The following is a 26,798-nucleotide window of genomic DNA, read 5'->3' on the forward strand; positions in this document are numbered from 1 at the left end:
CACTCTTGTCTGATCTTGGGTTTACTATTTCTTTGAATCTCAGGGACCCTGTGCATGTTATTCAGCTGTGTCTTCAGGAAATGAAAGTGAATAATATAATTTCCCAAATGAAGTTATAGTTAAACATCTCATGAAGAAAATCATCAGAGTATCAAGCCAAGAACTCAGGCCTGTGCATTATCTACTGTTTTAGATGATTGCTGTCATAATTCTCTTCTGCTAGAGTGAAAAATGAGGAATTACATGAAAAGTCAATTGCTTCCCATCATGCCCTGGAAAGTAGGCTGGCACAGGGAAGCGATGAAGCAGAGCAGAGGGTGCATCATGCCAGCACTTTAAAGATGTGTGTTATAATCCAGCTCTAATAGTTATTAGAAGTTGACCCTTTAAAAGGAAGGAGTCAAATGAGGCAAGGGACATGTCTGAGGTAAGCAGGTGACAATGTCCAAGAAGCAGCAAATGCAAAGTGGGAAGTTCAGCAGGGGTCCCTCCCCCTAGTTTTGTGGAAGTCAGGGGTCAAACATGGAGGAAACAGGCAAGGAGTGAAGGATAGAAATGCAAGTCATCCAACTAATTCTGCCCAAAGGGAGATGTCCCCCTGCTCAGGGTTCATTTCCATATAAATTTCACACATGTTTTCTTGCAACATTTTTAAAAATGTTCTTATCTAATATGCACAAATATTCTAGAATGAGTTGTGATAAAGGGTATGGAGTCAGAGAAGATGAGACTAATTTGATTACTCCTGATCCATGCACACAATTGAATTACTGGGGGGATGGGAACATGACATTAGAAAGGTCACACCAGGTCACATCAATTCAGATGTTCCAGTTACCTGTTTTGGACAGTGGCAATTTTGCATGGGAATCATATTTCAAAGGTTATACATCAGATACGCCTAACCTAATAAACCAATAGAGGTCTGTCACCTGTTAATTTATCCCAAACTTCCTTTATCTTATTTAGATATTATTTTTTGCCTGTATAACTGTATATACAAATGTGATTCTAAGTGCTATCTTGATTTCTTAGGATTTTTAAAAATTTCTCTCTAGAGTTTAGCCATTAAGTTGATGTTTTCACTATCCTTATACTTTGTGAATACCAAATATCTTCATTTTTTAATGTTCTTGATTTAGAAGCCCCTGCCAATTCATTTTAATTTTTGAATTTTGCCCAGCTGTGCTATTCACTTAAGTTCAACAAATATTTATCAAGTCTATTTTATGCTAGGCATTGTGTTAGACTTTGGGAGTATAACAGAAAAAAAGACAGAAATTAAACAATTATAAATATTACAAATGTTGTAAGAAGCACTGATGAGGTGGATACATACTGTAGTTAACCAGAATAGATCCGCTTCATGAGGGAGTTATAACTGAAAGAGAAAGGATAGAATCCAGTGAGAAAAACCTGGAGGTAGTATTCCAGACAGACAGGAGCATATGCAAAGGCTCAAGGTTGGAAAGAGGAACCTTTTAGAAATTCGTATAATAATCAATTAAAAGAAAACCTGACCTGACTGGCGAAGAGAAATCTGGAGAACAAGCTGAAAGAACCCATATGCCAAGTCAGAAACACATAAAAATGTTGGAATTTTATTCTTATGGCAGCATAGAACCACAAATAATTTTACCCAGAGAGCAACATGGTCAGATTTCAGGAAATCTTGCTTTCAGTGTAGAGACTGAAAGAGTTCTGGCAAGAGCTGAGGCAGCCCATACATGTAAAGGAAACTTCAGTAATCCAGATAAGAAAATAAGCAGAGATGGTGATTTTTGGCCACAGTAAAGAAGTGGAGGTTGAGAAAAATGGACGGATGTGATCTATAAAAACTTGGTGGGGTTGGGGGTGAGGTAATGGAAGAGAATGATGAGGGAGGAAAGATTAAAAGTCGCTCTTGATTTCTGACTGCAGCAACTGGACTCTTGACGTTTGTTTATTATTTGTGAGCTACAATATAACTATTACAAGCAATATTTGAAGAACTGATATATCACTTTTGAACAAAATTGACATTTCTTTGTTCCTTCTAATATCTTTCATAAAATATATTTGCTAAAAAAAGGAAAAAAGAAAATCCTGATATCTACAGAGAATAATTATTAGTATCCTACTATAAATGTCTTGCAATGACCATAGCTTGGGAACCACTGGTAATAATTAATTACAATGTTATTTTCCCAGAGTATAAAGGAATAATCATTAGGTAACATTTGTCAACATTTGTTACTACATGCCAGGTACTTCATTGAGTACTTTACAGTATTATCTCACTTAATGCTCACAGTAAATAAGACAGATAAGGGATATTTCTTTTTAATATGGGAGAAAATTGAACTTAGTGAGGTAAGACAGTTTTCTAAGCTCAAGCTGGTAATTTGTGGAACTGAAAGTCTAAATCATTAACTTCAGAATCCATGCTCAGTTCATCCCACATCACTGTCTCTTACCACATCACCTAGAGTCCAATGTCATATAAACATATTTATTTTCCCTAAAATATGTTCTAAGCCATTTATCACTCTTGTGCATATTCACATAACTTTGCTGATTATTTTCAACTCGTCTGTGTTAGCTGAAGATTTAATTACTTAAGGGAACTTGATGTCTTCAGCAAACTTGGGAGTGTTCTCTGTGAATTTCTTTTGACAGCTCATTGGTAAAAATATTAAATTTGATTTGTCCTAGCAACTATCCTTTGGGGAATCTAATATTAATACTTCCCCATATAGAAATATGTCAATCTATCCTTGATTTGTGTCTTAGCTCTAAGCTAATTCTCTGCCTTTGGGGGGAATAAAAGATAGTCTTCTCATCATCCACTTTTTAAAGGCATCTTTGATCCTGAAACCTTGTCAAAAGTGTTGTGAAAAGAAAGATGAATTATTTTCATATGTTGCTCCTTATTCACAGGCACATTCACACCATTTACCCCCTCACTCCCCCAGGTTCAGAGCTACCTGAGTACATGTAAGCCCACTCTCTCAAGCCATTCATAAGTTGCTCTGACTTGCTCAGTCCTTTCAGCTTTCTGGTAAGCTACAGGAAGAAAGCACACAAAAGATTTAGGGAAATTATTCCTTTCCAGGAGGGAAAGAAAGCCTGTCGACTTGACAGGAGGGACGCCTAGAGCGCTCTACGGTGCTTCAACTGCATCCTTCATCCCTTCAGTGTGGAAGGACATGAGCTCCCAACAGTAATGCATGAAGACCAACAGATAGGTAAAAGAGTGACGCCCAAGTGTAAAGAACTGTGTTTGCTTCCCAAACTCTTAAGTATGAATATAATAAAGAGGAAAGATGCTTAGTGTATGGTGGGTTTTTTTTTTTTTAATTAAAGACAATGTAAGGATCTTGTAGTGTTTTTAACTTAAAAATGATTAAAATAAAGTAGAAAAAAAGGAATGGATGGTTTTATTTATTACCTTAGTTAGAAATACAGAAAAACTTGAATAATATAGTATCACAGATTCCAACTTTCCACAACAAATGGTTAAAAATATGCTTAGCGCTCTTTAAAAATGGGTAAATTCCTTTCTATCTGTTCACTTCATTGGTGCCCCATCTTCAACTTCATGTCCATCCATGCCCATATCCAACTCCATCCCATCTCTAGGTCTGCAAGGCAAATGAGAAATTTATATAGCCCTCACTCTGTGAACTAACCTTCAGATACCTTAGTAGAATATTTTAGTCTCATTGAGTTCCCACTTCCTTGAGGAAAGTTCAGATGCAGTTCATCCTTGCTGAATTAGTGAGACACTAGCCCACCTGATCCAGTATTTGTCTGATAATCACGTCTCCCTAGTACACTGATAAAGTCAGTTTGTGTGTGTGTTGTAAAAATGTAAGCGTGTTGCAATAATAAATAAATTTGTAATAAAAAATATTGATTGATTTTAGGGCTAACAAAGATCAGTTCTACCCAATTACACTCTGGCTGCCCCTTCCAAAACAGAGTGACTCAGGTATTATTTCATAGCTCTTAGTCTTTTATATACAACTACCTTTATAAAATATTCTCTGTGGCACACAAAATGTATATATCTCTATCTATCTATCTATCTATCTATCTATCTATCTATCTACCTATACATGCATGTATATATATGTATCTGTGTGTGTGTGTGTGTGTGTGTGTGTGTGTGTGTGTGTGTGTGTGTGTTACAGAGCTGGCCATGGAGCCTAAATGGTATATTCAAGAAACCCAGGCAAGATTAAGAATGAGCATAAAATATGAAGTCCAAAAGGAAAAAACAATCACTAAAAGTTGGGGGGAGAGAATATCAATATAAAACAAAGAGGAATAGCAAAGCAAATCATGCCATATAGCAGAGATTTAAAAGAAAGACTCCCAGAAAGTCAAAGGACTCAGAGTATATGACTTCTAGTCCAGTTAAGTTTTAATGATTCCTCCAACCATGCTATACTAATAATCTAGTCTTAGAAGGAAGGCTTAAACATTCTCTTTATGACTGGATGCCTGGCATAGACTATGATCTACATAGCCATGTCCCAGCTAGGCTTTAGGGGAAGATTCCCAAATGGGCAATTAATCTAGATTTAATAGGACAGTTACTGTAAGTTTAAATAAATGCCAGTTAAATATTAACAGCGTATTTATTGAAGATTAACATTGCTGGTTGCATTGTGGGATTTTCTTTTCCTTAAAGAAACCCTTTATCGGAAGACTTTTAATCATCTTGACTCCTCCATCAGCTTGCCTTAGATCCAGGGCAGCTCATTAATTACTTTGTGCAACAGTTTTCTGATTTCTGAAGTGGTACCTCAGTGAATGGGGAGAGTGGAAGGGCAGTAGGAGGAGGCTATTGCTGTACAGGAGGAATTGATGAGTGAATCTGAAGGGTAAACTGTCTTTGAGAAGAGTATTGAGAAGCATTATAATCATAGACTATTACAGTTGGAAGTGTCCTTGGAAGTCATCTAATCCAAATTCCTTTTACGAGGGAAGGGGACAGATGCTTAGGCAATACTTTACAGTCAGTAAGTTGGGGCTAAAATCCATGCCCTCAATTTCCCAGTCTATCTTCTGTGTTGTTATTTTCCTCTGAATTCGTTCCATTAATTCTTCAAAAGCATATTAGTTCCTTGGAACAAATTAGCCATTATATCTTCACAACTACCCACAGTTCATAATTAAGATGTTGGTTCTTTTGATGAATGAAGGAGCTAAGATTTTCTAAAAGTAGTAACTTATCTAAGGTAGTAAATTGATGAGCTGCACTGAAACTAGAACCCAGGCCTTCTGGTTTGAAGAAAAGAAAAAAAAAAAAAAAAAACTATTTACGAAAAGTTATCTTCATTTATTATTGAGCAAATCCTCTTTCTATTAAATTTTACCTTTTCTGCTGCTGCTTTCAGTTGAGAAATAACGAGAAAAACCTTCAAAGAATGTGAGAATAAAAGGTTAACGAGAGACATGAGTAATAGTTGACTGTTCAGGGAGAAAGGAGTAGAGGGGGACAGATAAACCAAGTTCCTCTGACAGTTCATTTGGGGGTTATAAACTTCAGATTTGAGGCTGATGAGATTGCCATGCATAGGGTTCTTTTAATTCCAGAAACCACTTCTTGACTGTGGTTAGGCTGAGTCAATCAGAGTTGGTTAGAACCCATTGATTCTAAAGTTGTGAACATTAGATGTGGTATGTATTTGTGCATACAGAAGAAAGTACACAAGTAACTTTTTCACAGGGGTCATAAAGCTAATCCCAGGCACTGTCTTGGGATATAGACATTAGGTGGGAGGAGTTGGGTGTAATGGTCCATCCTATTATCATAGTGACACAAGAGGCTGAGGCAAGAGGATTGCAAGTTCAAGGCCACCTTGGGCAATGTAACCAGACCCTATTTCAAAATAAAGTAAAAGCACCAGGAATGTATCTCAGAGATAGAGAGCATTTGCCTAGCATGCACCAGACCCTGGGTTTAGTCTCCAGTATTGGGAAAAAATAAAATAGGAGGGAAGAGGCAGGCAGAGGATATTACAAAATGACTAGTGTGTTGAAGACTGAAGCATGTCAAGTCCTGAAAACCTGAGGAAGCACTGGATGCAGCCACGTGGGAGCAGAGAACTTAGAGGTTCCTGAAAGGAGCCCAGAGTGTGTGGCTCCCTTTTTTATGGCCTGGGGCTTATTCTTTTTTCCTGATTCTTTTGTTGTCTTTCTGGTGTACATGGGAACAGATCAAATTTCCCAGGCTGCTGCAGGAAGGAAAAGCCAAATCCTCTTTCCCAAGTGCAGGTTTTTCCCCCCACAGGCCTCTATTCTGTGTGCAGACTATAGTCATTTGATAGTTAGTCATTTGAGAATGGGACAGTAGGGTGAGGGATGGGGTCATCACTCTTCCTGTCATGGGTGTGCAAAGGCTAAGAGACTTCCTCTCTCTGACCACATCTCAGCATGAGGTCTCTTTTCCGTCTCTGGAATAAAGCCTCCTCTTGATGTGAACACCGTAAGTTCTCTTGGGCCTGTTCTCCACTCTGCAGACTGCTTCTGGGGTCTGTGAATGAACTTCCCATGTGGGCTGACTGGGAAAGGGGGAAGCAAGTTCAGAGTCAGATCCTTCCAACCCAGCATGAGAAGGACAGGAGTTGCCAGGCTCTGGGTTGACCCTTTATGCCTCCTCTCCCATTTCAGTCTTACACTTACCCTTTACAGTAGGTCCCATTAGTGCTACTAAGTTATGTTCCCAAGGTCCTATACTAGCCATGGAGCGGGCATATATTTGACTTCTGCTCTGTGTGATTCCACAGGACACAGTCCTTGTTAGTGGATAAGCATGCACTTAAAGGATAAATAAATGAATAAACACAGTGTTGAGGGAGACAGACAGCCCTTCAAGGGTACGCATCCTTAGTTTAACCAAACACAAACTGAGATGGTAAATGGTAGCTTCTGTTTAGTGCCCTTTCTGGTCTTAGATCAAGTAGAATCTGTACAGTCCACCTACCTACATGGTGAGGGTCCTGCCCACACCATGTGCCCTACATCTCTTCCTACTAGTAAGTTTCTGCTCATCATCATTTCTTTAGGGAAATGTTTGTTCATCTTCCAGATTCATTGAGAACCTCCAGTCACATGTCTTCTTCCATTTCTGTTTCACAGTATTCATCATAACTGCATCCCTAATTTTGTAAAATGATTCACTTACTATCCATCTTACTATCCATCTCCCCGATAGACAGTATGCCTTAAGAGAGCAAGGTCTTCTCCACTCTTGTTTTTGACTCTCTTTCTCACTGCTCTAGCCAGTACACTCCTGAATGAAAACTAAATGGATATCTATTGAGTATACAAATTTTCTTCTCTACATTTTTTGGGGTACTGGGAATTGGACCCAGGTATGCTACCATATCTCCAACTCATATATATATATATACATACACATATATATATGAGAGAGAGTGAGAGAGAGAGAGAGGAGAGAAAGAGGGAGTGAAAGAGAGAAAGAAAAGAGGAGGGGAAGGGGGAGAGAGAGAGAGAGAGAGAGTCTTTTTGAGTTGCTTAGGCCTTGCTAAGTTGCTGAGGCTGGATGTGAACTCCTGACTCTCCTGTCTCAGCCTCCTTAGCTGCTGGGCTTACAGGTGTGTGCCCCCATACCTGACTCTTCCTGACATTTTGACATCATTGGGAATATCCATTCCCCTCCTAATGCCTCTGTTAGGAACTAGATTACTCAGTTGATTGTGTTGAGATTTGGAAAATCCTTCTCAAGGGTCTGGCAGACCAGGCAGAGTCCAGCTTATTTTTCTCAGCAATGAAAAGGTACTCAAGGGCTTATAGGGGAGTGAAGGACATTAAAACTTGAATATTAAATTTCAAAATATAATTTTATTAAAACATCAACATTTATGAATCTTAACACAAATAAATCTATTGGCAGAATCAAGAGAACCAGACTATAGGCAACTTGAGGGATGGGTTAATGTCCTTCATTGTTATCTCTCTAATTCTCAATGTAGTCACTGGTACACAGGAGAAGTTCTAAATCTACCTGTTGAATTACAGAATAAATTGAATCCAACTGAATAAATGAACCTGCAGAGGGATACTGAGCAGTTATAGTATCATGCCCTCAGTGGTTCTTTCTTTGACCCACTGATGAAGCAGTAAAAGCAGAAATTTTATTATCTAGCTATAAAGCAATGTCACTACTTAACAGGTATGGTGGAAAGAACACAGGAATAGGATTCCAGGAGTCTTAAGTTCTTGTCCTGTGTTGCTGGTTATTAACTTTATGTCCTCTTATCCCCTTCTGGGGTTCAATCCTTCTCTTAGGAAATGAATTGGTTATACTAAGCACCTTCCAAGTTTCCTTTTGAGCATATCATTCTGTGATTCCATGAGTCCAGGGTCTTACCATGACCTAAAACCTACAGAAGGAAAGATTCTGCCCCAAAGACCCCTGACACTTGGAATGTGTCCTCTGGGTACCTGCCTTTTGCTTTCTTGGCACTTTGATTTTGACTCATTATCCCGCTCCTCATTATTTTTCTACCTGCCTCCAATTATTCTTTCCAACATCTCTCTGCTTTATGCATCTCTTATAAAGTTTTATGGATTTCAAAGTGTACAGAAAGCCACACCTTGGCCTTTTCTTCATACCCTCCTTCTTGGTTCTCTCTATTCCTGACCCCTTTTCTCTCCTTGGAGCCCTCTTCAAGTTACCCTTTTGCTCTTCCTGCTGAAATCCTAACGTGCTGGACTGCAGGCCAGATGAGCAGTGATTTTATTTTGATCCTATATTCATAAAGGAGCAAAAAATAGCATGTATTTTTCCAGAGCCCAGCCCTTCCCTACACCCCTGGAGGCATCTCTTTATCCAGATTTACACTGCTCTTTCTGATTAAATCTTCCAATAACTATTTGATGTCCTGCCACTCTTTAACTGCCCTGCATTTCTCATCTCCAGGCCTGCACTTCTATTTGAAATCTCCACCAGGAGAGGGGGGCCTTTCGCCTTTGTAGAAAACGAGAAGTAGAACTGGCATTTCTTAAGCTAGTGTTCTTCTTTTGGTCTCTTTTGTGGTGGAATAGTCACAGCTCTTTAGCTTACTCTGACTTGCTGTAGGTAACACAGAGTAAAATAAAAATACCAAACCCAGCTGACTTCCCTTTCATGGGGAATTCTTTCCCGTTCCAAACCTGCTTCAGTGTATAGAAACCAGAGCTTCCAGAATTCTCCATTGACTACTGTCTTCTCTCCTGCCTGCCAGCACTCCAGTGAACTCCTCAGTCCTCCCCTGCTTTGCACTCCCAAGATTATTAAATGGACTATGATTGTTTTCTTTTGCTCAGGCAATGGGGTGTGTGTGTGTGTGTGTGTGTGTGTGTGTGTGTGTGTGTGCACGTGCACGCACGCACCAGTTGGTCTGTGTGTGTGTGTCTGTGAGTTTGAAAGGCATTGTCCTATAGATATTTTTATAACCTGAAGCAATTACAGCTGTCAGTACAGAGACAAGCTGTGACAAGTTGATTTATGTGTATAGTATATGTGTATGCAAGAAGGAAGGGAGGAAGGAGAGCGAGATGGGAGGAAGAAGGTGGAGGTGGCACTCATTAGGCATCTGCTTTCCAGGAGGCAGAGAGGAAGTTGTTTCTATAAAGAACACAAATAATGAAATTGCTCTGACTGTCATCCCTTTTTCATTAACTCACATATGCTGGGAAAAATAAAATAAATCCAGCAGTTTTTATGAAGCAAGAGAAGGGATATAAGATAAGCCACTAAGTGTTGGTTATATTTAGGGATTAGGGGATGGGAAGGTAATTGACATATGATTTTGATCTTCATCTTTTCAAACCACTTCAATAAGAGGTTTGAATAAAATCAATCCTGGCTTTTTAATCATATGGGTACCTTTGACCTTTTGCCACTTCCTTAACTTCCATTTGTGAATCAAGTTTGGATCCCAGGGTCCAAGAAGCAGGTATGAGATTGTGAGTGGCTCTTCTTTTTTCTGCCCTGAGAGTTACCTGAGCTCTGCTTGTTTTTCTACTGATAATTACTGGGATGCTACAGCTCAGCATTCTTTCTTGTGGCCAGAGACAAAGATGGTTTGAGTGTCTTAGATCAACTGTATGCAGGCCAGTATAAACTGCTCCTCTTAAAGGGTCTATAAGAATTATTTTTCTACCTTGCCATAATAATGAAGTAGTGGCAGAAAAATGTATTAATAAAGCATCTTCCATCTTAAATGAATTTCTAAGTATTTTCCTGTAGAGTTAATCATGTATGTAGGTCCCTTGGGAGGAACTGCTTTTGTCATTATCCACATTCCTAGATGCAAAAACTAATGCTCATTTGTATCTACCTGGGAATTAGATGCAAGAGACAGAATTAGATTTATCATGAAAGGAATCATCCCCGCTATACTCAGCCTAAAGGGAAATGACTTCGGAGCCCAGAATAAGTCCCTCTTTCTTCATGACTAAAATTTGTTTCCACTTGATGTGGTGTGATTGTGTTTAAGAAGAGGGACTGAAATGGGGAGCAGTAAGGATGAATGAAATGAAAATTCACCCCTTTGGCTTTCAGGGAAGAACCCCAAATTTGTCAGGCTGAAAATCAGCAAAGGTAATCTCATACCTATGTCTGCTCTCACATAACAGCTCAGCGTGGTGAAATCATTCAATTTCCTATTTCTACAATGTCCCATTGGAAAATGGAGATAATTATAGGTTCTTGCAAGAATGGACTGGTGCTAAAATAGGTTAATTTTCTTCCCATTCTTACAAAACTATAAACGAAATCCTTCTGCTCCCCATAGATGTATTTTTTTCTCCTTATAGTAAAGTCATTTGTTACTGCCATAAATTGACAATTAGTATTTTTAGTTACTAGGTATCAAATGGTTCCAAGTGGCCAAAGGTAGCAGATGGGTTTCCCTGAGAATTTAATATCAGTAGAAGTTACCAGAGGAGAGGAAGGAAAATTGCATAGTATTTTGAGACCTTCAGTGATGTATTCTAAGAACTTGCTCAACTTTTTCATGGTTGAGCATGGTCCAGTCAACAATTATAAAAGAAAGGCAAGCTTTCTTAGTCTTTGCTACCCTGAAGTTTGGCCACATCTCAAAAGGCTACTGCTATGCTTACCCTAATAGTTAGTATGAAGGGGATATAATGGGTGAAGAAGTGCACTTGTGTCATTCTTAACATGCTATCTACATGCAAATGATTGATATCAGTAAAAATTCAAAGTGGCAAGGACCCTATTAAGACACAAGGGTCTGATAGTTACAGTAATTTAGGTATAATGATTCAGTCATTTTCATGTTGAATGTGTTTGAGGAAGAAATTTTTTCTGTTATTTTGTAGTTTTGTTTTTCTTTTTTTAAACATTCTCATTAAATCTGATGAAAAGTCTGAGGGGCAGGGGACAGCCAGAGGACAAATCCACTGGTGTCTCCTTTCTATACCCAGAGAGAATTTTGCTATGTAGTGGAATCTCAGATTTGGGAATTTTTTAGAAGAGAGCCTATTGTCCACGAGTTGGTTGATTTTCTCTGCTCACTTGCACAAGGATGAGGCCCAATAATGGGCCCATGCCATTTCCCTCAGAGCTGAAGTGACAGGAGAAACAATAACCTCAGCACAGAAGGACCAGCAACAGGCAGAGTGGAGGACCATCAGGAATTAAGGCATATTCAATTTTTTCCTGAGTTTCAAGATTAATTTTAAAAACCACACCTCTTAAAGATGAAATCAGCTGTGCAAGAGTGTGAAGCCCAGGGAACCTGGGAGTCTGTGCTATAAATAAAGCAAGTGCTTACACTCATCCATCCCAGGGAGCACTTCTGCAGTGCTGGAATCTTTCATTGTCCACAAAACAATTCTTTATTAAGAAAGCCATTGTCAGAACTTGACCAACATTTTGTTGCGACTTTACCTGTGTTCACACACTGAGGCTTCTGTGATTTCCCCATTTTATGTATGGGAGAACTCTGTTTAGAATGGTGGAATGGTAGTATTGAGTCCTTGGGGTTTTAAGTAGCTTTGGGGAAAGGGGTGGTCGTAGGGGTGGGAGCTGTATTATTGAATTAAAAAATGAAATGATTTTAAAACATCCAACACTCTGAATTTACTCTCAATGCTAATGGACTTAATCTGAGTATTTTAAAGGTGCATGTATGCTTGCAGCAGTGTCTTCCTTTTCTAGTTTGTGAGCCTTATTAAGACCTCTCAGGTTTATTAAGACTGCATGATAACTTTGTCTTTCTTCTTAATTTGGATATGCCCGCTCTTCGAGGGGGGAAATGGTTAAACTCCTGGCCTGTGCTGGTGCACCGCCTCGGCCTGGCGCGGTGGGGGTTAAGGTGGGCGCCAGCGCCCCGCGCCCCGCACCCGCCGGGATGAGCGCGCAGTCCGCGCCGCCCGCCCGCCTGCTAGCTCCGAGTCGGCACCGGGAGAAAGTAGCGGTCAGGGATGGAGCTGCTGCCATGACAACCCCGGCGGTCGGGGCCCGCGCGCGTCGGGGCTGCTCCCGGGAGGAAGGCGGCGCGGAGGCCGGGGGCGGCCGCTGAGCGTGGCGTCCGCGCGGCTCCGGTACCGGCTGCGCCTCGCCTTCCCCAGCGAGCCAGCGAGCCAGAGAGCGAGCAAAGGGCCGCCGCACTCGGTTTCTACCCCACCGCTCCTGCCTCGGCCGCCACCGAGGCCACTGCCCCGCCGAGACCGCCCTGATCGCTGCGGCTGCAGCGCGTATTTGGGCTCCGAGGAAGTTGACCGAGGCGGCTGCGGCAGGATCCCCGGGTCTGGATTGCACGAAGCCTGCTTAGCGGTCTCCTTGCACAACCCTGGTCGCCTCCTGCGTGCTCTACTTTCCATCTGCTATTGTTACATATTGTTTCTGGTGACCAGCCTTTCTCGGAAACTTACAAAGAAAGTGTTGGATTTCCCCTTGTTTGAACTGAGGAATTGCAGTCCACATCTGGGTAGCTGGATGAAACCCACCCCCATTCCTTTTCTGGTACCAAAGTGCTTACTTCCTCTCCAAAGTGCCATGTCTGAACTGTTAATGGGAAGAAGCGGCTCCTGAAACGTGCACCTTGCACACCTGTCTTGCGCTTCCCCTTTCTCTGCCACCTTCCCTGGCCCAAGCGGCGCGGAGAAAGCCCCCTTCGGATGTCTTCCGTGGAAACTGGTTCTCCGACGTTGGCAAGCTGAGGCTGGATTTGAGAGAGGAATATTAGACTTGGAGGAGTCTGCGCGCTTTTCTCCTCTCCGCGCCTCCTGGTTGCGGCTAGTTCACCGCTCAGTCCCTGTGCCTGTCCCCCCCACCCCACCCACTTCCTGTGTTCGCCCAGGGGGCGTGTGCAGTGCATCTGCCGAGTTCTGGGAAGTTGTGGCTGTCGAGGATGGGGGTCTGTGGGTACCTGTTCCTGCCCTGGAAGTGCCTCGTGGTCGTGTCTCTCAGGCTGCTGTTCCTTGTACCCACAGGAGTGCCCGTGCGCAGCGGAGATGCCACCTTCCCCAAAGCTATGGACAACGTGACGGTCCGGCAGGGGGAGAGCGCCACCCTCAGGTAGGGAACTGCCACTCTCCGAATTGACGATGATTTGTATGGCCTGGGGGTGAGGGGCAGGGGTGCAGGTGTGTGCATTAGAGCATGCCAGGGCTGGCAGAGAGATTGCTGGTTCCCTGGGTTGCACACTTCATAAACGAATTGGGTACTTTGCCTGGGAATGTGACAATCATAGGAAACGCTCAGATTCTGGTGGTGATCTGTTCGCGCATAACTGACCTCCTTGGCTCAGTGATTTGGTAAGGGTGAGGGGTGACTGAGCCAGGGAGTCTCTGAGATTGAGGGCAGCGGTCCCAGCTTCCTCTGGACTGAGCTTGGTGGTCATAGTGACTAGGGACCTGGCTGTGGCTCAGTGTGAACAGTCTTCTCTGAAGTTAATGAGTCCCATAGGAGGGGTCTAGCTTGCTATGAATGCCCTCACTCCTCCCTGCCATAGGGAGTTGCCTGCTAGAGCTCTTGGACTCTGGCAGAGCCTCTGTTTTGTCCTGGGCCTGTCTGTGCCAGGATGCCTCCATGCCATGAGCTGGTGGGCCGAGATGCATTCTCCTGTCTGAACGTGGTTTTCTGAGGCCGAAGTCATGGAATCTGATTTGTCTTTGGAAAATGTCATTTGCTCTAACGGACTGTGCTCTTTTCAGGCTGTTCACCAAAGCCGTGTGTGCCAAACTCATCTGTGGAACAGAAACTAGGTTTCATTGTTGAGCTGGGTCCCAACTGGCTTTGGGGGTTAAGGCTTAGAGGAACTGGGGTGGGGGATAATCTTGGCTATGCTTTGTGTAAAGTAGGGCGATTCTATCTCTCTGATTATTTTCCCTACAGAAACACTAACTCCATTTCCAGTGTTGACAAATTATACCACTCATATGAGGGCAACACCTTAATTGCAATGGGAAATTTTACTCTCTGGAATTTTTAAAAGAGTAATCATGGGGTAAAAGTTAGAAAGCTTCATGGGAATGACTTTTCTGACTTTTTTTTTTTTTTTTTTTTTTTTTACTTACTATGTCCTCTTTAATAAAGTTCCAAACCAGGCAATCGAAATAAACACAAGGAAATATGACAGTATTTTCATCCTTTGCACATGAAGATTCTTGGAAAGATAACCTTGGTACTGGTGTCCACTGTTTTCCCACTGAGGGCTGTTCTTCTAAAACTAGATTGTTTGGTTAAGATGATACCCACAGGAAAGGAAATGTTGAGGAGGGGTCACCGGAAATATAGAGTTGAATTATTTGTATATTGCCAAAGGAAGTGTGTGATTTAAGGAACCATGCAGAGCTGCAAGGATCCCGAAATCCTTTGTCTTTGGGGAGCTACATCTCCTGAGCTCCACTGAGCTCCTAGTTACTCATTCATTCGAAGCCTACCTCTTCCACTGAGCTCTTTAGGGACTACTTTGGACCAAGATAAAACACCCAGTTGCCCCCTCTCCAAAATGGTCATCTATCTTTTTATAAAGGGATTTTAATGGGAATTACAAATATGCAGTGATTTTAGACTACATAAATAGAAAAATAAAAATGAACTTCTCAAGTAATATAGTCAAGAAAATTTAATGTTCTCTGGATGACTCCTTTGTCCCTAACCCTGGGCTGTGAGGTGGAGTCCTCTAGGGACAAAATAGAGACATCTTACTATGGAAACCATTTTAAATACAAATGGGATTTTTCCCCTCAAGGAGAAGGTAAAAGGTAGTCAGCTAAATAGAGATTTGGAGATAAATAAATACCAAACATCAACAGTGACTCTTATCTGGAGGATTAGATAAGAATAGCGGCAATCTGGTCTCCAGAAGGTAGCCCCCAAAGCTCATGAGAATCAGAACTTTGCAAAGATCAAAGCGTGGCTGCATTCAGCAGATCCTGAGCCATGGGACAGGCCTGGGTGGGGAGCACGTTCTCTTTAAAATGACATTATCAGGTACTAGCTGACTTCTCTTTCTTTGTCTTTCCTTCCATGCATCTTTTCTATCCCAATTGGGGGGATTGTTTCTTTCAAGCACTAATATTTGTTTGTGTTTATACATATGCTCTCCACATAGGGGCCTTGTTTGAATATAGATGAACAAATGAAAACAAAGTGGGGCTTTCTCCCGAGATCCTCGAATTGACCCCAACCTGACCATACATGAAAGACCCTGCTAAAAGAGCCCCTGCCATTATGACAGTTCCAGAGACCGAACGTGTTCCTGATAAGCAGAAGAAAGACCCTCATAGTCGATGGAGTCTTCTAGGACTGGGATTAGATGAACAAGGGTCTAACTGACATCAACTATTGGCCATGACCCTGATTTAGGGCCATAATTAGGCACCTGGTGTAATGAGCAACCTGTGTGTAGGAAACTCATGCCTCTTGGGATTATCGTCATTCTTCTTAGACTCTAATGCACTAGAATAAGGAAGGTTGCTTCATTGGGGGTGTGCTAAAATAGACTCTAAATTTTCTAATTCTATGTTCAGAGAGGCAAATAGGACTTTCAGAATGTATTTGGTTTGTGAGATAATTGCTAAATTTCCACATAACCTGATTTTACATTATAATCTAGTGGTTCAGGATTATGGATTATTCTATTTATTTTTAATGTGTGTGTAGAAGAGTTTTGTAATGTGTATACTTACTTCCCCTCCCTCCCCTTTCCTTCCTTCCTTCCTTCCTTCCTTCCTTCCTTCCTTCCTTCCTTCCTTCCTTCCTTCCTTCCTTCCTTCCATGCTTCCTTCCTTCTTTCTTTCTTTCTTTCTTTCTTTCTTTCTTTCTTTCTTTCTTTCTTTCTTTCTTTCTTTCTTTCTTTCTCTTTCTTTCTTTCTTTCTTTCTTTCTTTCTTTCTTTCTTTCTTTCTTTCTTTCTTTCTTTCTTTCTCTTTTCCTTTCTCTTTCTCTCTTTTGCTTAATCATGACCAAGCTACTTAATCAGTCTACTGTGTCTTGGAAGGCCACCCTAATCTACCTTGCTGTGGGATTGTAGTTTCTCTCATAACCAGCAGAGGACTTTTTGCTCTAGTTCATTTTATTCTGCTTTGTTCTCACTAGTATCATTTTTTTAGGACTTTTTCTTTTTTTAATAGTCCCCAAAGAATAAAGGCTTAAGGAGCAGATTGTAATTTGAGGAAACTTTTTTTCTGATGTTTTACTTTGTCCAATTAGCTCTAATGATTTTGTGGAGGTATTGGGTAACCTTTCACCTTAACATGCCATTGACAGTCTGAAAAGAATTGCAAATAATTTGCAATCTCCCACACTTTCTGCCCTCTTGCTGATATTCTGTATGCATATTTCTGAGGAAAGTGAGGCTACATAAAACAGAATCTGCAACAATAATACTAGTCAAGGTTTATTGAGTGCTCACTCTTTGTTAGGGAGTATTAAATGTTTTGTATAATATCTAACCTGTCACTCACCCTCATAGCATTACTTTTTATCTCTAATAATAATTCTATAATGTAGTTCCTATGATAATTATTATCCCTGTTTTACAGATAGGTAAACTAAGGCATGAAGAGTTAGCATTACTTTATTAAGGTGGCACTGTTAGGAAGGTTTAAGCTATATTAGGAGGCACTAGTAATAATGTTAATAAAATGAACATTACTATTGATTATTGATCAGTTACTATGGTAAGCACATTCTATGTACATAGTAACATTTAATCTTCACAACTCTGTAAAACAGAGTTAATTATCCTCCATTTTACAGTTGAGGAAGTTGAAGCCCAGGAAGGAGAATTTACCTAAAATCACACAAGATGAAGGTAACAGGGATGGAGTGTTGCCTTGAGACTTCACTACCTAGCTCTGTACACCAAGCCTCCCTCCAACTTCTCATGTCCTATGAATTCTGTGTTCCCCTCATTCCTTGGTAGTACTTGATGTCTGCCCACACATTTTAGCTGATTGTATTTAAAATATTGTTTAACTTTCTCTCTTGTTGTGGACTGAGAGCGGGTCTCAGAAAAGCAAAGATTGGGTTCTTACAAATGTTTGCTGAATAGATAGATGAAAACAAAACAAAAATATCCCTCAGCTTATATTCAATTTGAGTCCTTTATGCATTTCTCTATCATTTTATTTTAAATATAATTGTGGTCAACCAAAAAATACTTACTGAGGGATTCTTTCAGGTACCACTGAACAGGAGTGTGGAAAAGTGCAAGGACTTCCACTCTCTTGTGGACTTTGCCCTCAAGGGACTTGGTCCAACTCTAAAAAGCAAACTGTGTACAAGAAGATAGCCAAGAGACTGAGTCCTAATGTGTCTCTTAAATATGGCCTTCTATGGGGTCTGCATTTGGCCTCTGCAGAGTGCCCTCTGTCAGAGCAGAGACTTTCTGTGGGTAGAACTGTGCTCTGGGTATTGGAAAAGCAAAGGCATTGGCTGCTGAGAATCTGAAATGGTTAACTGTGTGGGTGTCATTCAGAGATCTTCACTAAGCATGAACACATCACTCAGTAATTTCACTGCGTGTGTTTCATATTTCAGAGATTCCCCAAATAAAACATCAACTAGGAAAGTGAATTGTTGCCTGGGTGAGTATCAAAGATGGAACTCACCTTCTGTCGTGTGTCTAGACTGTAGACTTTGAGACTGAATGATGCCGTTTTTTTCTGGGATGAGTTAAAAATAAAAGGTTTGAGAAATGTATATGATAAAACTTGAGTTTTGATATGACAACTCCATGGAATAATACGGAATAATGTGGTTTCGATTCTTGATTTGACCCTGAGAGTCTCCTTGCAGATTTTGGAAGCTGTGGCACCATGTACATGTCATGGAAAGCACTTAACATTTCACTTTATAAGCAGATGGATTCTCTGTTAGTCTCTGTAGCTACCCTAAGGCCTCTTGAAGGCAAATTTTGTCTTCTTCAGATTTGCATCCCAATGCTGAGCCCATGCCTTGGCCCATTGTATTTGCTAATAAAGTCTAAGTGACAGTTCTCCCACCCCTCCTTTCCCTTCACTTTACTGTAAACTCTGGACTTTTTTCTGTTTTATGAACACAGAAAACTTATTCCAGCTACAGAGACTTCCCTTTCTGGTTATCTCCAGTGTAAAGGACACCACATCCCAGATTGCCCCTTAAAAAACCCTTTCTTATTTTGGCCAAAGCTTACTGAGGCCCCCTAACTGAGACCTTTCCTGATAATGAAATCAAAATAATCTCATACCACTTTCACCAGTATCCTCCTGGATTTTTCCTTGGAATGATCATCTCCCTCTGAAATTATCTCACTTACTTGTTTTGTTATCTATATGTGTTCTGTCTTCTCTAATTGAATGGTAAATTCCTTGAGAATAGCTCCATTCTTTGGTTTATTTGGCACTGTATCACTAACATCTTGTATCTAGAAAGTGTTTAATAAATATTTGTTGCATGAATGAATCAAGAAATAAATTCCCGAGAACACAGCTTCTTCCCTTGCCTATCTGTTCTTCCCAATTGTCTTGTTTTGTTCTTCCTTGGTCATGTTAGTGGATCACTTCTTTGCCTGAGTCATTTCTTTTGTGTGAGATGATTGTGGTGGAGGTACTGGTAGGCAAATACCTAATACACATACTTTATTCAGCTGGTGTCTTTCTACCCCGCACACAGGTGGATTACATTGGTTGTCTGTTAGTTGTTACCTGTGCCATGACATATTCCTGCCTCCTTCCGAGTTACTTCCCTATGCAGTCCCTATGCCCTTGAGGACTCTGCTCTTGTTTCCTGCTAATGTACTCAACCCCCAGGTAGACCTCAGGGAAATTCGTTTTTCAAGGTAAGGAGAGGTACAGAAAAGCACCTCTCTGCCCATCTTTCTATTTTTAGGTTCCCCTTGCAGTGGTTTTCTTGTGGTAGAACTATTGATCCATTGTTTTTGGTTCACTCCTTTGGAATATCAACGCCACTCAGGAAACATATGCCATGTCAACTGCCCTGCTCCCTCCCAGGAACCACCACTGTGTACTCACCTCAGGGGCTTGCCAGGCATCCAGCTGGTGGACTGTGGCTCTGAGGAACGTAGACAGATGGATCTGTGGAGGAAGGCTCCTGGAAGCACACTGAACCCGTTGAGGAGCCAAAAACTAAAATGAGAAAGCTAAAAACTCAACCAACCATGGGGCAGAAGGAGTAGGAGTATGCCAGTTATCACTGAAGCCTAATTCATGGGTACTTTGTGGAAATGTTTCTCCTTTTTCCTCCTTTAGGAGTACAGTGTTTTGGAGTTTAAAGCATTGCATAGATCAGGGAGTCCACCCACCTGGATTTACATATAATGAAGGTAGTGGTAAGCAGTCTTGCACAAGGAGGCCTTCTGGAAGGGTGAAAGGACTACATCCAGCATACAATCCTTCACCGAGCTGTGAGCCCTAACCAGGACTGCACGTGTCTAAGGAAAGACTGGCATTTTCCTCCTAAGACCCAAAGCATCCTGTGGACTGCCAGTGCTTCTGATGCAATTAGCGGACATGTAGCACTATGTTCTCTTCTGACTGCTGGTTTGGTCTGGCACAAAATCCTGTCTTCTCACGCTCCAGCTCTGACTCAATATGGGCCAACTGTGTTTCCTATGTGTCAAGCACTATGCTGAATATGTTACAAGCTATATTTGATGGCTTTTGGTTGCTGTGACAAATACATGAGAAAACCAACTTAGAGGAGGAAATATTTGCTTTGGTTCATTGTTTTCAGTCCATAGTAGGCAGGTTGCATTTGTGGAAACATCATGGTGGAAGGATGCACTGGAGCAAGGCAGCTGCTCACTTTGTGCCAGCCATAAAGAAGAGAGAGAGTGAAACAGGGGTTGGGGGATGGGGACAAGATATAGTCTCCAAGGACAAGACACCAGTGACTACTTTCTCCAACTAGGCCTCACTTCTTACCGTTTCCACCACCTCCCAATAATGCCATCAGATTATGAGTTCATCTAGGAGGTTATATCCTTCATTATCCAATCACTTCCCAAAACCCCACCTCTGAACATTATTGCCTTGGGGACCAAGACTTCAACATTTGAGAGACACTTTCAATCTAAACCATAGAAAGCAGAATCTCATTAAACTTTACAGGTGCTCCACGAGGGGCATACAAGTGTATCTTGAATTTATAGATTAAAAAAAAAAAAAACAAAACAATGTGCAAAGTAAGGTATTTTCCCAGATCACATGCTCAGAGGTAGTGGGGCCTAGGACTTAGAATCACTTGTGTTTGACTTTTCAGCCATCTCTCTTGTACCAGGGTGCTTGTCTCCATTATGTCCTCTTTTCTTCATTTCCAAGTTCCTCTTCCATTGGGACACAGTGAATTTGGTTGTTCCTTCTTGTCACAGTGCACTATAGGCCCCTTTCTTGAAGTGTTTCAGGAATGGGACCTAAGAGTGTAAAGGTATTCATGTTGTTCTGGCATAGAGAAATAGAACCCTAGCTGGCCTCCAGAGGTCCCTCTTAGAAAATCCCAGAATTGCTCTGCTTTGTTTGGAGGAGGACTTATTCCAAGTTCTTCCACCAGCTTTTTGCCTCAGATATTTGCAATCCTGGATTCTCCCACAGAGTTTAAAATTTCTTGAACATTTCTATGTGTTTCTCTGGAATGAAATATTGAACAAGTCCAGGTAGAAGCAATTCTGTTAGAATTCTACAAACCAGTGCATCTGAATATCATGACATTGGAACAGACTGGATGGGGCCTGGGTGTATATATCCCTCCCCTTCCCTCCTCTCCCCTCCCTTCCCTTCCTTCCCTTCTTTTCTTTCTTTCTCTTTTTATTTTTGGTTCCAGTAATACATACCTTTCTTAGGAAATACCAAAAAAATATACAATTCATTCCAACAACATATTTGTTCTTTTGGGTTAAAAATCATCATAAGTAATTTTCGTTCCTCAGGAGCAAGTTGATGGGTTCCCACTGTATTATAGATAACTGATAATACTAATAATGTCATCAACATCACATACATTGTCAAATAATGCTATTTTTAGGAAACTAGTATTTATTGGGCTTAGGATTTGATTTCAAATTGCATGCATGTATCAAAAGGAAACAATAGAGAAGTTTAATGAGAGCACAACCAATGAACAAGGGGTTACTGACTTATGTTCTATCAGGAGTGGTATTCTGGAAGGAAAGCCAACTGGGGCCAGGAACTCACTAACTCTAGCTCTTTGAGTGATAACCCTGCAACATTTTTCATCTCCTTGTTTAAAAAGTATGGTTGTTACTTACCTCAAAGTGTTGTTGGATGTTTTGAGATAAATTGAAATAATGTGCATGGCTTAGGGCATAGTTATAACTTAGTCCATATATATATGCATATAAATGTATATGTATAACATATATATGCATTAGCAATTTTCATCATAAATTGTTGTAACTTAGACACCCATGTCATTATACATACTTATTTCTTTTGTTGCAGTACTGGATATTGAACCTAGAGGTGTTCTACCTCTGAGCTACATCCCCAGCCCTTTCTTTTTATTTAATTTTTTAAAATTTTATTTTAACATAGAATCTCACTAGACTGTACAGAGTGGCCTCAAACTTGTGATCCTCTATCCTTAGCCTCCTGATTATTGGGATTATAGGTCTGTGCTAGGGCACTAGTCTCACTGAACTTTATAGGTATACTATGTCTTGATTCAGAAAGATCTAGAAAGAAAGAAATTCCTTTCACTCTCCTGTAATTGTGGTGTTTGGTTTGTTATTTGCTTCATTTAGTTTGCTGCTTTCTCCTACACATCTACTTAGATCCTAGGAATCTTATGCAGTTCAATTCACTTCCTGAAAGATTTTATTTCTGAGAGGGAGTGAGAAAAAAAATTTTTCATTTTCCTATCAAGATGGTTGTATAGCAAATTGTGACAGTACATGGCTCTGAACATGAATTTCCCACCAGAAAAGTCATACAGAATAGTTCCTGGAGTAGGTTATCAGGAAATTATGTACAGATTTTGTCCTAATAGACACTTTTTCTTTGGAGGACTGATTTTCCCATGATAATTCCACTGACATCTGCTGGATAAAAAAGAGTTGGGATGTCAACTCTTGGGGATCTTAAGTCCTTCCATCTGTTATGTTCTCTGCTTCTAATTTTTTTCCTCTTCCCACATCTCTTGACCTTTGGAGGTCAGGTGCAGAGCTTTCATGGTGATGTGAAAATAGAGAAAGAAGCCTCTGGATTTGGTGATTTTTCTTTTAGGCAAGTTTGAAGCAAGGCCAGTGCCTCCTGCACTGGAAACTCAGAATCCACCAGTGAGACCACAGAAGGTCTTTTTCACCTTAACCCAATGCCAAAGGGCTTAAATTCACTAGAATGCAATGAACTTATTATATGTAGCAGTCTCAGTTTTCCCTGATATTTTTCTCCTAAATGTGATTGAGTTATTTGGATTTATTTAGGTGTATTTGGCTAATTTTTTGTCAGAGTAAAATGTTTTGGTTTAGAAAGGTTTTAAGGGGGGTTAAGATTTATCTTATGAAATGAACATGAAAATTAATCTTACATTCTTGTGATGGATTTAAAAAATAATAGATTTTAAAATGAAAACAGCATCAATCAACAGAATGATGGAAAATTATAAAACTGAAATCAGCCTTCAGACAAAGCTTTGTTGGCCCCATGGAGGCAAAGAAAGATGTGTTTGTCTGAAAATAATTTCTTGATCTTCTCTGGCTTTCAGACAGACTATAATGTATGATCCAAGTGGAAAAATGCTCTCACACTCAGAATAATCAACTTTGGACAAATTTACTCCTCAGGAGAGCTCAATTTGAACAATTCTATTCAAAAAGAGCATATGAGTAAGAAAGAGAATATATGCAAATTATTTTTAATTCAGTCCATTGTTTCAAATTAAATTTAATTTTGTTATATCATGGACCCTGCAAATAGCAGTACCATGATGTTGTGGGTTGAATTGTATCCCTTTTTGTGTACATTATAAGGTGAACTTATTTGGAAATAGTGTCATTGTAGATATACAGGCTGACTATCCCTTATCTAAAATGTCTGAGACTTATTTTTCTTATTTTTCAGATTTTTTAATATGTATTTGTATATGCATATGATACCTTGGCAATGAGATGTAATACTAAACACAAAATTTATTTGTGTGTTATGCATACTTTTACACATAGGTTGAAGGCAATTTTATGCAATCTTTTAAATAATTTCACATAGTTTCATGGTGTGGAATTTTCAACTTGTGATGTCATGCTGGTGCTTGCAAAGTTTTTGTTTTTGGAGCATTACAGATTTTAGATTTTTAGATTAGGGACAAAAAATCTGTAGTTTAAAAAGATTGTACTGAAATAGGTGGGCTTCTAATTGAATTCATCTAGTGTCATCCTAAAAAGATGACCACGAGGAGACACGATTCAGGGTAGATATTGTGTGACAGTGAGGGCAAGGTTGGAGTGTTGCACCAGGAAGAAAAGTAATGTTGAAATGGTCAGCAAATACCCAGAAGCTAGAAAAAGACATGGAAGAACTCTTCCCTATAGATTTCAGAAAGAAAATAAGCTTGCCTGGGATTTCAGACTTCCAGCCTCCAGAACCAAGAGATTATAATTTCTGTTGTTTAATTCTATCCTGGTTGGTACAGCCCTAGGAAACTGGTACATCTGGGTAATGAAAAGAAAGAGTTTTGTTAAGTAATGATAATCATATATAAAGGACTACAGAAAGGCCTGGGTTAGACCCAATCCCCAATCATGACATGAGCCATGACAGATCGTGGAACAGATTTCTGGGCATGGAATGCTCTTGGGATTACCATCCTTTTTCAGTCCTGATTCCAGCCTCTCTGTTACAAATGCCAGAAGGTTGGTTGGGGTTAGAGATGTAATTAGAACTGATTTTTTTTCTTTTCCCTCAAGCATCATCAGGACAAACCCTACTGTGTCTTAGGTTTCTCAATCACCTCAGAAGTCAAAGACCTCCACCCATTGGGCCATGCAGCACCTTCCAGTATCTAAACCACCACATGGTCACATACATCCAAAACCCACATTCAGTTGTAAACCTGTTGCTGATCCCAAAACCCTTCTACTCTCTGCAATTCATGATCCTTAATCAGCAAAACTTTCATGTCACCTGTCTCTTCTTTAAATGCCCCTATCATTTTTATTTCTTAAAATGAAACCTTGATTTTTCCTGGGTTATTTCCACTTCTAGAGCCATCTCTACCATCGATGTTTTCCTTCCACACCCTGTTTACCAGAGCCCTGAAAGTTGGATGGGCGTCCTTTTTGATATTCATTGTGCCTTCTGAATGTTTGTTTCTCTGTGTTCCTCAAAATCTCCATGGATGGTGGAGCACACACCACAGGGCCATATCACCCACTGCCTTTCCTTGCTGCAGTCATTTACTTTCTATCCTGAGCACATTTCTGGACCTCTATTCTGTCTATCCTACTGTTAACCTACAGATCTTCTTTTTAGGCCTAAATGACATTTAAAATGGGAGTCCTCCAAGCTAGTGCTCTTGACACTGGCCACATTTTATCCACAACTATCTAGCTTTCTCCATTTATTTTTAGCCACTCCCAATCTTAGAAAATGGCACCACTATCCCTTAGTTGCGCAAGTTAAATTCCTAACAGGTATTTTATTAATTTATTTTCTTTCTCTCCTATGCAACTAATTCATGTGTAAATCCAATTTGTTTTTGATTTTAAAAGATAACCTCAATGAGATCACTTTTCACTATCTTCAGCCTCACTGGTCCACATCACCATCCTGTCTCTCCTAGTCTCTTACGGTGATATCTAATCTTTGTTTCCACTCCTGCTTTCCAGAGTCAATTATCCATTCAATAATCCTAGTTATCATTTAAGAACATCAGTTATATGGCTCTCTGTTCAAAGCTCTACAGTGACTTTCAGTTACACTCAGAATGAGATCCAACACATCAAGGTCATAAAAGGTATTTTAGTTACCTGAGACCTCTCTACTCCTCCTATCAGTATCACCTCACCCATATGCATGCTATGCACTTGGAACACACCAAGTCCATTTGCTCTGCCAAGATCTGTTAAAATGCCTGGGATGGACCACTCATGGAATTCACATGTCTGCCCCAATATTCCATCCCTGAAGAAGGCCTTCCAGACCATGCTATTTGAAATAGCCCTCCCCCAGCCCCACATCACTCTATCCTCCTACCTTGCTATAATTTTCTTCATAGCCCTTAACACTTAGAAAAGTCTGTTATTTATTCATCTGTTACTTATTTATTGCCTCTTCCCCTAAAATGTAAGATCTACCAGGCCACTGAGTTTATTGCTCTCATTTATAGTGACTAAATTACTGCCTGGAACATGGGATATATTAACGGATATTTGTTGAGTGAATGAAACATTTATTAGGAATAATAGTAGGCTATTAACAGTGAAAATTGTTTATCTTTTACTAGACAGCTATTCTATCTGTACTGGCATGAGTTCTGGTGTTTTAAAACTATGGGCAATGGGAGGGGTGAGGAGCTTTTGTTGGGTTTGTCTTCTAGGTCAGAGAGTGGAACGAGGAGGGAATCACTGGGGCAGTGTGACACACTTCATAAAGTCTCCATGTGTGGAATCTAAAGAGCCTTTAAATATCCACTTTCACAAGGGGTTTTATAGGAAATCTAATAAACCCAGGAAAATAAGGATTTGTCTCTAGCCCAAGGCCTACAAACTTGGGGGAGAAGGGAAGGAAGTGGCAGTTTTAGAGCAATCAGGCTGTGGGCCTGAAATTTAACGAATTACACTATGTCCATTATTTTATTTTAAGTTCTGTTTCTTAAGTGAATCCTGCCATGAAGAATTGTAAAGGATAATGGTTAAGCACAGGATCTGGATCCAGACCCCTCCCCAGGTTTAAATTCTGTCTCAGTCACCCAAGTGTGTGACAATTCAAATATTGATTAATCTTACTATGGCTCAGTTTATCATCATTTATAATAAAAACACTGATCTAGCAGAAGTGTTAAGTACTCAGAATAGTGTCCAGCACTTTTTACATGTCCAGCATCATTGATATGGCTGTGGGAAGTTCCTGACATGAACTGTATCCACTGTGGGCAAATGAAAGTGCTCTGCATATAGTGATCCTGGGATTCGTGTGTAGAAATACAGAGTGTGGGAAATGGAACCCTGGGACTGGTGCATTTCATAGACATCTTGGTGGTGCAATTGTTTTGGCAAAGTCTTAGCAAGGTTCATTGTCTTTGAAAACTGATTAGTGGTCCAGGGTCAAGGTGATCTGGGTTTTGGTTCCAGCTCTTCCTCACCT

General features: G+C 40.5%; 1 protein-coding gene across 8 annotated transcripts in view; it reads left to right on the forward strand.

Moving 5' to 3' along the window:
• NTM (neurotrimin) overlaps positions 1-26,798 on the forward strand; it is a 962,543-nt gene that overhangs the window by 529,719 nt on the left and 406,026 nt on the right. For all 8 annotated transcript variants that reach the window (XM_079103654.1, XM_079103658.1, XM_079103653.1 and 5 more), the window contains one exon: positions 13,465-13,549. In XM_079103654.1, coding sequence (XP_078959780.1) covers positions 13,465-13,549 — 85 coding nt within the window. The remainder of the gene's footprint in view (positions 1-13,464; positions 13,550-26,798) is intronic.

Source organism: Sciurus vulgaris (assembly GCF_902686455.1).
Source record: "Sciurus vulgaris genome assembly, chromosome: 11".
Classification (NCBI taxonomy): domain Eukaryota; kingdom Metazoa; phylum Chordata; class Mammalia; order Rodentia; family Sciuridae; genus Sciurus; species Sciurus vulgaris.